Here is a 14,753-nt window from a genome sequence, read left to right on the forward strand (position 1 = left end):
CATACATGAAATGAATGCGAACACACACTAGACTTCCATAAAATCAATTAAATAGCCTGAGACGCACCCAGTTCAATACAGATAACAAAAACCACAGAAAAAAGGAGAGGTGATTTTTAGAAAAACGCATTTATTGTTTGTAAAAAATCCATTCTTTTCTAGTTATTATTTTTTAACTTATGCAAATATTTTATAAATAAAAATTTGCAAAATATGCAAATATTTTGCAAATATCCAGTATGAGAGAAGAACCCAGTACAACTGCACAATAGTTTTGTTAATTTGCACACACTTGTACAGAGATACTGCATCATTTTGGATATTTTTTTTTTCTGTGCATAATTCCCTGGGGTGTAAGAGATTCGAAAGACTTTAAGAGAAGATTCAGGCAGTTGCGAGCATGAGAGTGCATTGTCAGATTGTGTGTGCTTTTCTTTATTTAAAAGTGGTTTCTGTGAAGTGGTATGGTTTATATATTGCTTATGCTGTTTTAGTATTGACTTCAATATAATGCATACTGTATGTTTTCTAGGTTTGAAAGTGCTGTTGAAAAAGTTACTGAAGTTTATTGTAGTTTAATTAGAATAAAAAAACATTTAATCAGGAACCTTTTTGTGACTTTTTGGCCCTAGAAGGATGTTATTAGAATAATCGTAACTGATAATCGATAATCAAATTGACTTGTAAAAGTGATAATGTCTCATCACTAATCCATGCCTCCGATATGATACGCTAGTCATTCACAATACAGATGCAGCTTCAAATAGCAGAGTGAAAAAATAAAAATGAATCTCTGTCAACTTTCCCCTGTGTAGTCAGTCTATATCAAAAAGTGTTCTCTTAGGAGGTATTCCTATATGCAGAGACTACTGGGTATGTTCCAAATCTGAAACAAATGTTAGAACATGTTGCTCGAAAGAAATCCGCAATAAATAATATATGGAATGGATACATTATGTAAACATTTCAACAGATAAAATCCTCTGGTATTATGAAGTCATTACAAGAAATTGTATGTCCCTTCATTAGCAAAGCCACCCCTGCTATTAAGGACAGATGTTGTCGGCCCCTTGAATGGCCTTCATAATCCTGTATTTAAATAAATACATGCATTTGTTTTTCAGCTATTAAACAGAATCCCGTGTGCTGCCATGGACAGTGTGGAGATGGAATCTGTCCAGATTAAAGAGGAGTTCCCTGAACTTGAACTTGTACCCATTAGAGTGGAGTTCTCTGGGCTGGCTTCCCTCCCCATTAAACAGGAGCTCTGTGAGATGGAATGTGACAGCAGCCAGCCAGAGGTCTCTGAGGTTAAAGCTGAGCACAATAAATGGGAGATCCCCCAGACAGAAGAACCCCTTCCTGTTAAACAAGAAGAGGTGCTGGAAACTGTCCGTATTAAACAGGAGCCCCCTGAAGTAGAGTTTGACCACATGGAACCAGTGAAGGAAGAATCCGAGGACTTCAAACCAAACATCTCTGAGCTGGAGCCTGTACGCCTGCGGGAGTGTAGCGTGGTGCTGGAGAGAATCTGCGTGAGAGAGCAAGGCGCTGGAGAGGAAGGCTCTCCCAACAGCACGCAAGGAGGTGGAAAGGAAGACGGGCGCTCCCATTCAGAATGCAGTCTAGCAGGTGAGTGACTCCCAGTAGCTGTGACATTGTCATTCTCGATTGCGTGATATCCACAGTGTGGTTGAGAGGGAGGGAGCATGTAGATTACATTACTAGCTATTTGTTTTTCCTGTACCACTCCAATCAGTTCAAGATAAGACTCAATACTGGTGAACTTCAGATACAGATATAATGTTGCCATTGCTCTGGGAGGGGGAGGGGATTATACCAAGGGGGAGAAACTCTAAAGTACTGTATAGATGATTATAAATGTAAAGGCTTTAAGTTTATTTGCTTTTTTAAGCTGTTGTAATGTATTGCAAGCCCCCACAGCTGAAATTCACATGCTTTAATCCACTCCACCACCTGCTGTAAGCCAGGGATGGAAATAAGACTCCCATTGCATAGCAGATTCACCTGTTCCAGGTTTTAAAATGAGCCTGATTAGCCCCAATGTATAGGTAACAAGCACAGGTGTGTCTTATTAAACTGCTAGTAAAACTAGGAAGGGATCAAACTGCTATGCAAAGGGGGGCTTATTTCAATCCCTACCTAAGCCTACAAGCAGTCCCTCTTATTTTCTTTCCTGTTCATATTTTCCAGGTTCCAGTCCAGCAGCTAAAGTGAGGGCGGGAGCTGGAGAATATCCTGATTGTGGGAAAGGTTTCACCCAGTTTGGGCATTTTAAAACACACCAGCGAACTGACGCAGAAAAGAAACCGTATCGTTGCTCTGACTGTGGAAAGAGTTTCAGTCAGTCAGGTACCCTGAAAACACACCAGCGAATTCACACAGGAGAGAAACCGTATTCCTGCACTCACTGTGGGAAGAGTTTCAGTCAGTCAAACAACCTTGTATCACACCAGCGAATTCACACAGGAGAGAAACCGTATCGCTGCTCTGACTGTGGAAAGAGTTTGTCAGTCAAACAACCTTGTTTCACACCAGCAAATTCACAGAGGAGAGAAACTGTATTGCTGCTCTGATTGTGGGAAGAGTTTCAGTTACTCAGGAACCCTGAAAGCACACCAGCAAATTCACACAGGAGGGAAAACATATTGTTGCTCTGACTGTGGGAAGAGTTTCAGTCATTCAAACAGCCTTCTTTTCCACCAGCGAATTCACACGGGAGAGAAACCGTATCGCTGCTCTGACTGCGGGAAGAGTTTCAGTTACTCAGGAGACATGAAAGCACACCAGCGAATTCACACAGGAGAAAAACCGTATTGCTGCTCTGACTGTGGGAAGAGTTTCAGTCGGTCAAACAGCCTTGTTTCACACCAGCGAATTCACACAGGAGAGAAACCATATCGCTGCTCCGACTGTGGGAAGAGTTTCAGTTATTCAGGAAACCTGAAAACACACCAGCGCATTCACACAGGAGAGAAACCGTATTACTGCTCTGACTGTGGGAAGAGTTTCAGTCAGTCAGCCAGCCTTAAAACACACCAGCGAATCCACATAAGAGAGAAACCTTAAAGACTATGTTAATTGGGACTGTTTTATCATGAAGAAAAAAATGTTAACCTTGCATTATGAATTTGAAACAAAAACACTTTGGAAATGTGAAAAAACGCCAAGTTCTCAAAAGTGCCCAGCCATTTAACGTAGAGATATCAAAAACACAAGACAAGCTTCAAGAAACAAGTGGGGCAACCTTGCTCAGCACCAAGCAAATGGGCACAACTGTAAAACCGATGAGGGCCAAGGTTGCCCCAATTTCACAACTAACACATTTCTCAGTTTTAATTCAGAAATCAATTGTTTCTACTAACTTGGCTTGTGTTTTTCATGCATTTGATCCGCTTTTACTGTGTCTGAAAAACACAAGCCAAGTTAGTAGAAACAATTGATTTCTGAATTAAAACTGAGAAATGTGTTAATTGTGAAATTAATTGATTAATTATTTAACAATAGTAAGCAACACTAAAACAACACCTATGTCTAACTTGTATTTAAATGAGCAAAATGTACTTTTTAAAGGTTGTTGTATCAAATTGAGTTCTATCGCTCTGCCTCTCTGAGTCGTTGTCAGTGCTGGAGCCTTCATCATGTGACGCAGCACCCAGGCAGACTCTGCATTCAGAGGATATAGAGGACTGCTGGGAAAGAGCCTTTTTGGTAGTGAAAAAAACATGAAAATAAAAAGTCACAACTAATCATGCATTTTTTAAAATGATCCAATGTGCAATAAATTTTATTTTTTAGATGTGTTTATTATTTTTATTTGTCATGATTTGTGTATTTTAATGCTGCACAGAATTCATGTTGTTTAGCAAGATGCTGGTTAATCTTCCCCTCTAGTTCCAGCTAGCACACAGCTCCTGGGTATTGCAACACTTCAGCATGTTTAAAGCTTGGCTGCAGTACAGGGAGCTCCTCTTTAACTCTCTCAGGCCCCAGCCAAAACAACCACATGCAGAGCGCAGGCTGCTCTTAATATAAGCTTATCCTCACCGCTCATTGGTCGGGCTTGAGTAGGTGATTTGCATAACTTTCCACCACTCGCACAGCATAGCGAGCCCGCAGGGGGCGGTGCGCACACACACACACACACACACACACACACACACACACAGGAAAACAACAGGCAGCAGCTCATACAGAGAAGTTAGATGTAATTTTTAGTTAGTTTTAAAATGTTTAATTAATTTTAGCAATAAAAAGTGAGCTGAGGAAACAGTGTGAAACCAGCAAGTTATTTTATTAGCTGCAAGAGCAGCATTTCTGCTTCTGTGCTTCTGGCAGCATTTACAAGTGCTGGAACCAGGCAGGAGCAGAGAAGGAGAAGGGAGTGACGTCACATCTGCAGACTGACCGCCGAACGGGGCTGGTCACAAACAACACAAGGAGAACACGTGTAAGAAAGCATCCAGGGACACAAGAGACAAGCAAACACAACACACGTGTGCATCCGCACACACACACAAAACAACAACACAATAAACAACAAACAATTCAAAAAATAAATTGTTCAAGTCCCGCAAGGGCTGATGGGAATCCAGTCCCCTGGTTCTACTTCAACCATTTACGTTTGAACAACTAAAGTCAATTTGAATGTTCAACTAACTTAAAATGGACGAGTGTTATGAATACAATTTGAATTTGTAAGTGAATGTAACTTGATTTAATTTATTTAGAATGACTTTGGGGATTAGTGTGTATATACATACATATATATATATTAGCTCAAAGAGCCAGCTGCCCAACGTTTCGATATGTTGTACATATCTTTCTCAAGGGAGACTGTGTTTGAATCAAAACATATATATATATATATATATATATATATATATATATATATATATATATATATATATATATATATTGGTTAATTTGTGCCAGGGCTGGCTAGGGCTCAGCCCGGCACCTCTGGTCTTGACGAGGCAAAGCGCCGGCACGTCTTCAGCTATGAGATTTAAAAATGTCATAAAATGTTTTGCTCTCAAATGCGTTGTCTTCCAATTCTCAACAGAGTTCCATCCATTCTGCACGTTCTTGCGTGCGCTAAACAGAGACAGCGCTGTCACGTAACCATTTCAGCTGCGTGCTATAAACATGACACTGGCTGCGATAGAAGGACTGCCACGCTCGTGTGTCGTTTGTTAAACACAAAGAAGCTTACTTGAGTTGAAAAACGTCTTGAACGATTAAAGCAAATTCCACACTACTGGGTTTGATTGAATGAGTTGCCCACAACAAGCTTCAATATGAAAGCTGAACATTAATTTCAATAAACACGTTTTTAATGAAAAACAAATTGTAGCCTACTTCACTAAAGTAAAAACTGGCTTCTGTTATTTTCAATTTACCACTGCTTCCCATTATACCACTGCTTAATAACAGGAAGAACATTTTATTAAGGGTTAGTGTTGAACTTAAACGCGTTGGTGCTGCCTGTCTCCCTATCCCCACGCAGGAACATTACCCTGCTAACCTCCCCTATTCAGCCATCAGCGGAGATGATTCAACCACGAACAGCGACATGGATGAGAATAGGAAAGTGGAGGAGGCTGATGTAGAGGATGAAGACATGGATATTGCAGAGTGATTGTAAATAATGAATAGACTGTCAGTTACCTGAATAGGTTTTTCCTGGTATCTGCTGTAATATTGTGAGCTGTGTGTGTGTGTGTGTCGGGTTTACAGTCTACTTCAATTATATTCATCTGTGTTTTTTTTTCTTTCATGTTTCCAAAGTGCAAAACAAAAACTACAACGTCAAAAGAGAAAAGGGAACCGATTATCAAGTGTAATAAAACTCTAAGATGTTATTTTTGTAATGATTTATCAATGGAAATTACAGAGGCATCGATACAGTACTGTATGTATTACAACCGTTAAATATAAAAAGGATGTGAACTCTTTCTTGTGTTAGTTTTGAATGGACGCTGCGCCTCTATGGAGCTCGATGGAGCAGCTGAGACTCAGCTTAAAAGCATAAAAGGAAGGTTTTATCATAATATCCAGAAAGAGGTGAATAAAGAGTTGTGAAGGAAAGAGGAAAGAGTGTTGGATAGGTTAAGGATTGGGCAGAGTTCTTTAAATAAACATCTTTTAAGACTGGGGAAACATGAAGATGGAAAGTGTGAAAAATGTAAAGTAGCTGAAACAGTAGAACAGTATTCATTAAAGTGTGAGAAATATGAGGAGCAGAGAAGGAATGTGGAGAGGAGGCTGAGAGAAATTGAGGTATAGGAAGTCAATATAAAGAACTTGCTAGGGAAAGAGGAAAGGATACTGACGAAATATATAAAGGAAACAGGAAAAGAAGGGAAGTTATAATAAATAAAGATGACAGAAAAATAAAGTAAAACAAAGACACACAAAGGAGTACAGATGGAGGGCGCTCATCATCTAATATAATAGATGGGATGCGTCCTATAGATTAACCAGAAGAAGAGCCTCCGCCTCGGAGCATGCGCACAAACTGCATCCGGGAACGCGGCGCTGCTGGCGTTTCAAACACACAGCAGGAGGTAAACACGGAGCCCTGCGGAGGATTTTATATTTGTGTGTTTAGTTAAACGATATTACATACCCGTTTGTAAGGCGTGGACGATACAAAAAGGTAAGTTACAGTATTATTCATTTTAATTGAAGGTTATTTGTTTGCGACGCGCGCGCGCGCGTGTGAGACTCTTTGTTTGTTAAATGAACAGGCGTGACGTCATCAACAACACCGAGTCCATTTAAAATATAACAATTAAACTAAAATATAACAATTTAATCAATAAAAAATAAGGTACCGATGTTTTTATCTCCGTGAAGCTAGCAACAACTTCACTTCCGGCGTATGCTGCTTCCGCATCTCGATGTCGAAACCGGCTGTTTTTTTCCAAAATAAAAGTCCCTCCATCCTGTCACTCTCATATAACGACTGAAAGAGACAGTAAAAGCAGCAGCAAGAAGTATACATTATTAATTTAATTATTAATATTATTTTTAAGAATATTATTAATGACCAAGGTCTCCTGTATTTATATATATATATATATATATATAATTATAGTTGTTTTTGCATATACTGTATACATTACTGTAACCTATAAATGCAAAATCAAGATGATAAATGATCATTTATTAGGGTTAATATATATTAACAGAGACCAAGACTTCAACACCAGGTAATTTATTATTTATTAATTGATTTTGCTCTGTAGGAATGAGAGAGGCTACTTCTGAAATAATAATAATTTGGGAGTCACTGCCTTAAACAATGTAATAATAATCTCGAGTTGTATAGTGCAATCAATGTGTAATACAGTGGCTCAAAGCGCTTTACAAGCAGAATCCAGCAGAGTGAAGTACAGAAACATACAGTACAATTATTAAAAGCAGCCCAAAGCACTTGGTAAGCAGAATACAGAATAAAATACAGAAATAGAAAAAAGTACTATTAATAATAAAAAAATATATATTAAAACACTTTTAAACAAGATTTAAAAATAACAATGTGGGTCCTTTGTTATTAAAAGTGCATTCACTTAAATAATCTCATTAAAATGAAAATAATGTAGAAGCTTATTGTATTGTAAGCAATGGATTCTGCATTATACAGCAGTGGTTCAGGCCACAGACCAAGAAAGTGCTCCACATCACTCACTGGGTACCAGCACAAAACCATTTTTGCTGGTGATGCTGGAGCAAATAAAAAGATCATTTTCTTTTTAGTGTTGATGTGTTTTTTTAAACCATCTCATTCAAGTTTGTATCTTTAATGACTGCTGGTGTAGACCCCCATACTAATGGAAATAAGTTGTGTCTTATAGGATTCTGTTAACACATACTAAGGTATGCTGTGAATGAGTACAAACATACAGTATAGCTGTTCAAATGAAAACACGAAAATAATCTATGTGACTTACATACCTTCAGAAATGCATTGCTAATAATGTATTATCTATGTGTTTAAATCTCTTTTTAGTTTGTGATGGTACTTGGCAACTAGAGGGTTGTGTATTTCAGCCATTCCTGAAAAAATTAAGGATTGTAACTCAGTAAAAGGGGGTTCAAATGTAATGACCAGACTCATAGTGAATAGAAAATGAGGTTGGTTGTGCCAGATTTACGTCCCTGCTATTGTTGCTGGGGTTTTAGTAGTGCTCGGGTGCTGAAAACACGACATTTTAGCTGGTAGGTTGTGTATTTCAGTCAGTCCTAAAAATTGAAATGTGTTTGTTTTTTTATTGCTTTGTTTAACATCATGAATGGCATTTGCAGTTACTGTATAATCTAATGGATTTGCTTTTTTTCCTTTGTTTTTTGTGTTTGGTTGTGGTTGGACTTCCTCCCTTAAGTTTAGTAATATTCAGTGTAATGTTTAGTGTATTCATCACACCTGCACCTGCAGTCCTACCTCTCTCCTGTAGTCTTACTTCCATGCTTCACACCTGTAGTCTCACCTCCCTCCTTCACCTGAGCTGTAGTCCTACCTACCTCCTTCTCCATCACCTCACCTGTAATCAGCCCTACTTCCTTATTAGACACCTTTTTTTAAGACCGTTCACCCTTCACTTTGTTTTTATATACAATCCACGTTAATGTAATGTAATTCAGCTACACATTGAGGAAATGTAATTCAGATAATAGCACAGAACTGACAATCACTCAGATTGTTTTGCATATTTTATTGTCTAATGCCAAAGAACATCAAATTAAAACAACACAAATGAAGTTTTAATACTTACAGACATCATCGCCAGGAATAGCTCCTCCGCTGCCTTCTCGGTGGTAGCGTGCTTCACCTCGGCCCACTGGAAAGGATCAGCTCTGCTGATTACTGGTGCTGACCCTCTCACAATCACACGTGGAGTGAGGCCAGGTTTACTGCTCTGCAAACCTGCTGATCACTGGTGCTGACCCTCTCACAACCACACGTGGAGTGAGGCCAGGTTTACTGCTCTGCAAACCTGCTGATCACTGGTGCTGACCCTCTCGCAACCACACGTGGAGTGAGGCCAGGTTTACTGCTCTGCAAACCTGCTGATCACTGGTGCTGACCCTCTCACAACCAGACGTGGAGTGAGGCCAGGTTTACTGCTCTGCAAACCTGCTGATCACTGGTGCTGACCCTCTCGCAACCACACGTGGAGTGAGGCCAGGTTTACTGCTCTGCAAACCTGCTGATCACTGGTGCTGACCCTCTCACAACCAGACGTGGAGTGAGGCCAGGTTTACTGCTCTGCAAACCTGCTGATCGCTGGTGCTGATCCTCTCACAACCACACGTGGAGTGAGGCCAGGTTTACTGCTCTGCAAACCTGCTGATCGCTGGTGCTGATCCTCTCACAACCACACCTGGAGTGAGGCCAGGTTTACTGCTCTGCAAACGTGGTGATCGCTGGTGCTGACCCTCTCACAACCACACGTGGAGTGAGGCCAGGTTTACTGCTCTGCAAACCTGCTGATCGCTGGTGCTGACCCTCTCACAACCAGACGTGGAGTGAGGCCAGGTTTACTGCTCTGCAAACCTGCTGATCGCTGGTGCTGATCCTCTCACAACCACACGTGGAGCGAGGCCAGGTTTACTGCTCTGCAAACCTGCTGATCGCTGGTGCTGACCCTCTCACAACCACACGTGGAGTGAGGCCAGGTTTACTGCTCTGCAAACCTGTTGTTGCTGGTTTGGTCTCTTGTGCAGTAAACAGTAAGCTGCACACCACATGAGCTGTGCAAGGAGATTCATTCCACAGTCATCACTGAGATGTACACCATCAGTACACCACAGATCTGAGCATGTGACGGGGAAGTGTTCAGATATTGAGAGGTATCGGACCTTCATGCACAGCCATGGTATTCCTGGCACAACAGATCTTAAAGCCCAGGGTCAATGATAAGCTGGGTCAGAAAATCTAATACTTCCACCTACCAACAGGGAGCTTAAACAGGGTTACATTAACATACAAAGAATAAAATATCCCTATTGTTTTAGTTACAATCATTATTTTATTTTTGAGTGAATTAGTTACATTTAACCCCCTTTTATTGAGTTATAATCTTTAATTTTTTCAGGAATGTCTGAAATACACAACCTACCAGTCAAAATGTCGTGTTTTCAGCACCCGAGCACTACTAAAACCCCAGCAACAATAGCAGGGACGTAAATCTGGCACAACCAACCCTATTTTCTATTCACTATGAGTCTCTTCATTACATTTCACCCGCCTTTTACTGAGTTACAATCCTTAATTTTTTCAGGAATGTATGAAATATACACATGACAGATTTTTACATACAAAATATATAATATAATAGAAATACAAACAAATAGAAATACAATAAGCAACATAAACAAAAATAAAGGCATTTTTTTAGCAGATTATTTGAGACTTTTATTTTGAAATACGCGTAAACTGACCTATATATATATATATATATATATATATATATATATATATATATATATATATATACAGTGCCTTGCGAAAGTATTCGGCCCCCTTGAACTTTGCGACCTTTTGCCACATTTCAGGCTTCAAACATAAAGATATGAAACTGTAATTTTTTGTGAAGAATCAACAACAAGTGGGACACAATCATGAAGTGGAACGAAATTTATTGGATATTTCAAACTTTTTTAACAAATAAAAAACTGAAAAATTGGGCGTGCAAAATTATTCAGCCCCCTTAAGTTAATACTTTGTAGCGCCACCTTTTGCTGCGATTACAGCTGTCAGTCGCTTGGGGTATGTCTCTATCAGTTTTGCACATCGAGAGACTGAAATTTTTGCCCATTCCTCCTTGCAAAACAGCTCGAGCTCAGTGAGGTTGGATGGAGAGCATTTGTGAACAGCAGTTTTCAGTTCTTTCCACAGATTCTCGATTGGATTCAGGTCTGGACTTTGACTTGGCCATTCTAACACCTGGATATGTTTATTTGTGAACCATTCCATTGTAGATTTTGCTTTATGTTTTGGATCATTGTCTTGTTGGAAGACAAATCTCCGTCCCAGTCTCAGGTCTTTTGCAGACTCCATCAGGTTTTCTTCCAGAATGGTCCTGTATTTGGCTCCATCCATCTTCCCATCAATTTTAACCATCTTCCCTGTCCCTGCTGAAGAAAAGCAGGCCCAAACCATGATGCTGCCACCACCATGTTTGACAGTGGGGATGGTGTGTTCAGGGTGATGAGCTGTGTTGCTTTTACGCCAAACATAACGTTTTGCATTGTTGCCAAAAAGTTCGATTTTGGTTTCATCTGACCAGAGCACCTTCTTCCACATGTTTGGTGTGTCTCCCAGGTGGCTTGTGGCAAACTGTAAACAACACTTTTTATGGATATCTTTAAGAAATGGCTTTCTTCTTGCCACTCTTCCATAAAGGCCAGATTTGTGCAGTATACGACTGATTGTTGTCCTATGGACAGAGTCTCCCACCTCAGCTGTAGATCTCTGCAGTTCATCCAGAGTGATCATGGGCCTCTTGGCTGCATCTCTGATCAGTCTTCTCCTTGTATGAGCTGAAAGTTTAGAGGGACGGCCAGGTCTTGGTAGATTTGCAGTGGTCTGATACTCCTTCCATTTCAATATTATCGCTTGCACAGTGCTCCTTGGGATGTTTAAAGCTTGGGAAATCTTTTTGTATCCAAATCCGGCTTTAAACTTCTCCACAACAGTATCTCGGACCTGCCTGGTGTGTTCCTTGTTCTTCATGATGCTCTCTGCGCTTTAAACGGACCTCTGAGACTATCACAGTGCAGGTGCATTTATACGGAGACTTGATTACACACAGGTGGATTCTATTTATCATCATTAGTCATTTAGGTCAACATTGGATAATTCAGAGATCCTCACTGAACTTCTGGAGAGAGTTTGCTGCACTGAAAGTAAAGGGGCTGAATAATTTTGCACGCCCAATTTTTCAGTTTTTTATTTGTTAAAAAAGTTTGAAATATCCAATAAATTTCGTTCCACTTCATGATTGTGTCCCACTTGTTGTTGATTCTTCACAAAAAATTACAGTTTCATATCTTTATGTTTGAAGCCTGAAATGTGGCAAAAGGTCGCAAAGTTCAAGGGGGCCGAATACTTTCGCAAGGCACTGTATATATATATATAAATAATTAGTTTAGCAGACGCCTTTATCCAAGGCAACTTACAGAGACTATAGGGTATGTGTGAACTATGCATACACAGCGTCTCACCCGAAATACGGAGCACAAGGAGGTTAATAATAGGGTCCGAGTTATTTTCACATGTTTTTACTGTTAGATTTGTGGCTATAACTCTTTAATTATAAAGGTTACAGGTATACGTCATACGTGAAATTGGAACAAATTAAAGCAATTATTGTCATATATACAAAAGGGACAAAAAAGCAACCAAAAAAAAAAAAGATTAACTGAAAATGTGCAAAAGAAAAAAACAAAAAACATTCAAATGGTTTGTCCGAGGCACCCTGATTATGTGGCACACGATGGGGCTGCTCACTGTGGCTTGAATAGCCAGCAAGGTGGCAACCAGGACAACATAACCCTAAACAGCTCCCGGCATCTGAGCCACAAACATGGGAGATATATATATATATATGTGTGTGTGTGTATATATACAGTGCCTTGCAAAAGTATTCAGACCCCTGACCAATTCTCTCATATTACTGAATTACAAATGGTACATTGACATTTCGTTCTGTTTGATATTTTATTTTAAAACACTGAAACTCAAAATCAATTATTGTAAGGTGACATTGGGAAATATTTTTAAGAACAATAAAACAAACTGAAATATCTTGCTTGCATAAGTATTCAACCCCCACACATTAATATTTGGTAGAGCCACCTTTTGCTGCAATAACAGCTTTAAGTCTTTTGGGGTAAGTATGTACCAGCTTTGCACACAGTGTCGGCCAAAAAGCTCTGTCTTGGTCTCATCTGACCACAAAACCTTTTCCCACATCGCAGCTGGGACACTCTCATGCTTTCTGGCAAACTCCAGACGTGCTTTCAGATGGTACTTTTTGAGTAACGGCTTCTTTCTTGCCACCCTCCCATACAGGCCAGTGTTATACAGAGCTCTTGATATGGTTGACTGGTGCACCATTACTCCACTCCCAGCCACTGAACTCTGTAGCTCCTTCAAAGTGATTGTTGGCCTCTCTGTGGCTTCTCTCACAAGTCTCCTTCTTGTTTGAGTGCTGAGTTTTGAGGGACGGCCTTTTCTTGGGTGGTGTGATGCAGCTTCCACTTCCTGATTATTGATCCAACTGTGCTCACTGGGATAGCCAAACACTTGGATATTATTTTGTACCCTTTCCCTGATCTATGCATTTGTATTACTTTATATCTATCTTCTATAGAATGCTCTTTGGTCTTCATTTTCCTTCAGATTCACAGCCTGACCAATGATCCTTCAACAGTGGGGTTTTTATGCAGAAAATGTGACAGCAACTTTAATGGTTCACAGGTGGAGGCCAATGGTAAGGTAATTGTGTCCTCGTTAGGGCAATTTCTTTCATCGGTGTAAACTGGGAGCTTCCACAGCACAAGGGTTGAATACTTATGCAAGCAAGATATTTCAGTTTATTTCTTAAAAATATTTCCCAACATAAAACCAATGACATCCTTACAATAATTGATTTAGAGTTTCAGTGTTTTAAAATAAAATATCAAACAGAACGAAATGTCAATGTACCATTTGTAATTCAGTAATATGAGAGAATTGGTCAGGGGTCTGAATACTTTTGCAAGGCACTGTATATGTGTGTATATTATATGCACACATTATTATTTCAGCAAAAATAAACTGCCAGTACATTCTGGGACTTTCACATGTCTTCCACTATTCCACTTAGTACGATACTAAAATTCTTAGTCCATTAGAGTTAAACTAAGTTAGTCCCATACTTTGTATCCTCTAGAGGGCAGCAGCAGTTATTTTTGGCTTCGGTGCAATTGAGACCTTTTTTAGTACGCAGCTGGGGACTAACTTCAGCCTCCAAGTTCGTTGCAATTGGTATTTAACTTGCGCACTAGTTTAGTACAGAGCTGCGTACTAACCACGGGATCATCCCCAGTTACTACGCTGCTCTCAGTTCAGTGCAGTTGACCCACTGAGGATAAAGGGAACATTGACTGATTCTGCCAGAAAATGCCACGACAAAGATCCCACGTTGCAAATATATCAGCAAACGAGAGACTAAAAGATTTTCATTGCTTTGCTTTGAACACTGTGAAGGTGACGCCCGATGCGATCCACAGGGGAAATTCGACATTGACTTGTTTTGGTCATCGTCAGCTGACCGTCTTCTTAATGTGAAAACATTAGCTTTCAGATACATCGATGCAGTAAATACAGCCGATGCCGAGCGCAGCACCTCGCTGTGGAATCTTGTCCTGTCCGATCGGAGGCGTTCTCTTTCGGAAGACAAACTGAAGGAGCTGGTGTTCCTTTATATCAATCATGGAATTTAGAAAAAAATCCATTGTTTTCTAGTTATTATTTTTCAACTTATGCTAGTATTTTCATATCCAGTATGAGAGAAGGACCCAATACAACTGCACAATAGTTTTGTTACTTTGCACACACTTGTACAGAGATACCGCATCATTTTGGATATTTTTTTTTTTTCTGTGCATAATTCCCTGGGATGTAAGAGATTCGAAAGACTTTAAGAGAAGATTCAGGCAGTTGAGAGCATGAGAGT

General features: G+C 39.8%; 1 protein-coding gene across 1 annotated transcript in view; it reads left to right on the top strand.

Annotated features, from left to right (window-relative positions):
- The first annotated feature begins 1,287 nt into the window (after positions 1 to 1,287).
- The window catches only part of LOC131696738 (zinc finger protein 271-like), a 40,778-nt gene continuing 27,312 nt past the window's right edge, over positions 1,288 to 14,753 (top strand). Inside the window, 3 exon segments of the mRNA XM_059010597.1 lie at positions 1,288 to 1,632; positions 2,215 to 2,530; positions 2,532 to 3,028. Coding sequence (XP_058866580.1) covers positions 1,434 to 1,632; positions 2,215 to 2,530; positions 2,532 to 3,028 — 1,012 coding nt within the window. The 5' untranslated portion in view covers positions 1,288 to 1,433.

Source organism: Acipenser ruthenus, chromosome 41 (genome assembly GCF_902713425.1).
Source record: "Acipenser ruthenus chromosome 41, fAciRut3.2 maternal haplotype, whole genome shotgun sequence".
Lineage (NCBI taxonomy): Eukaryota > Metazoa > Chordata > Actinopteri > Acipenseriformes > Acipenseridae > Acipenser > Acipenser ruthenus.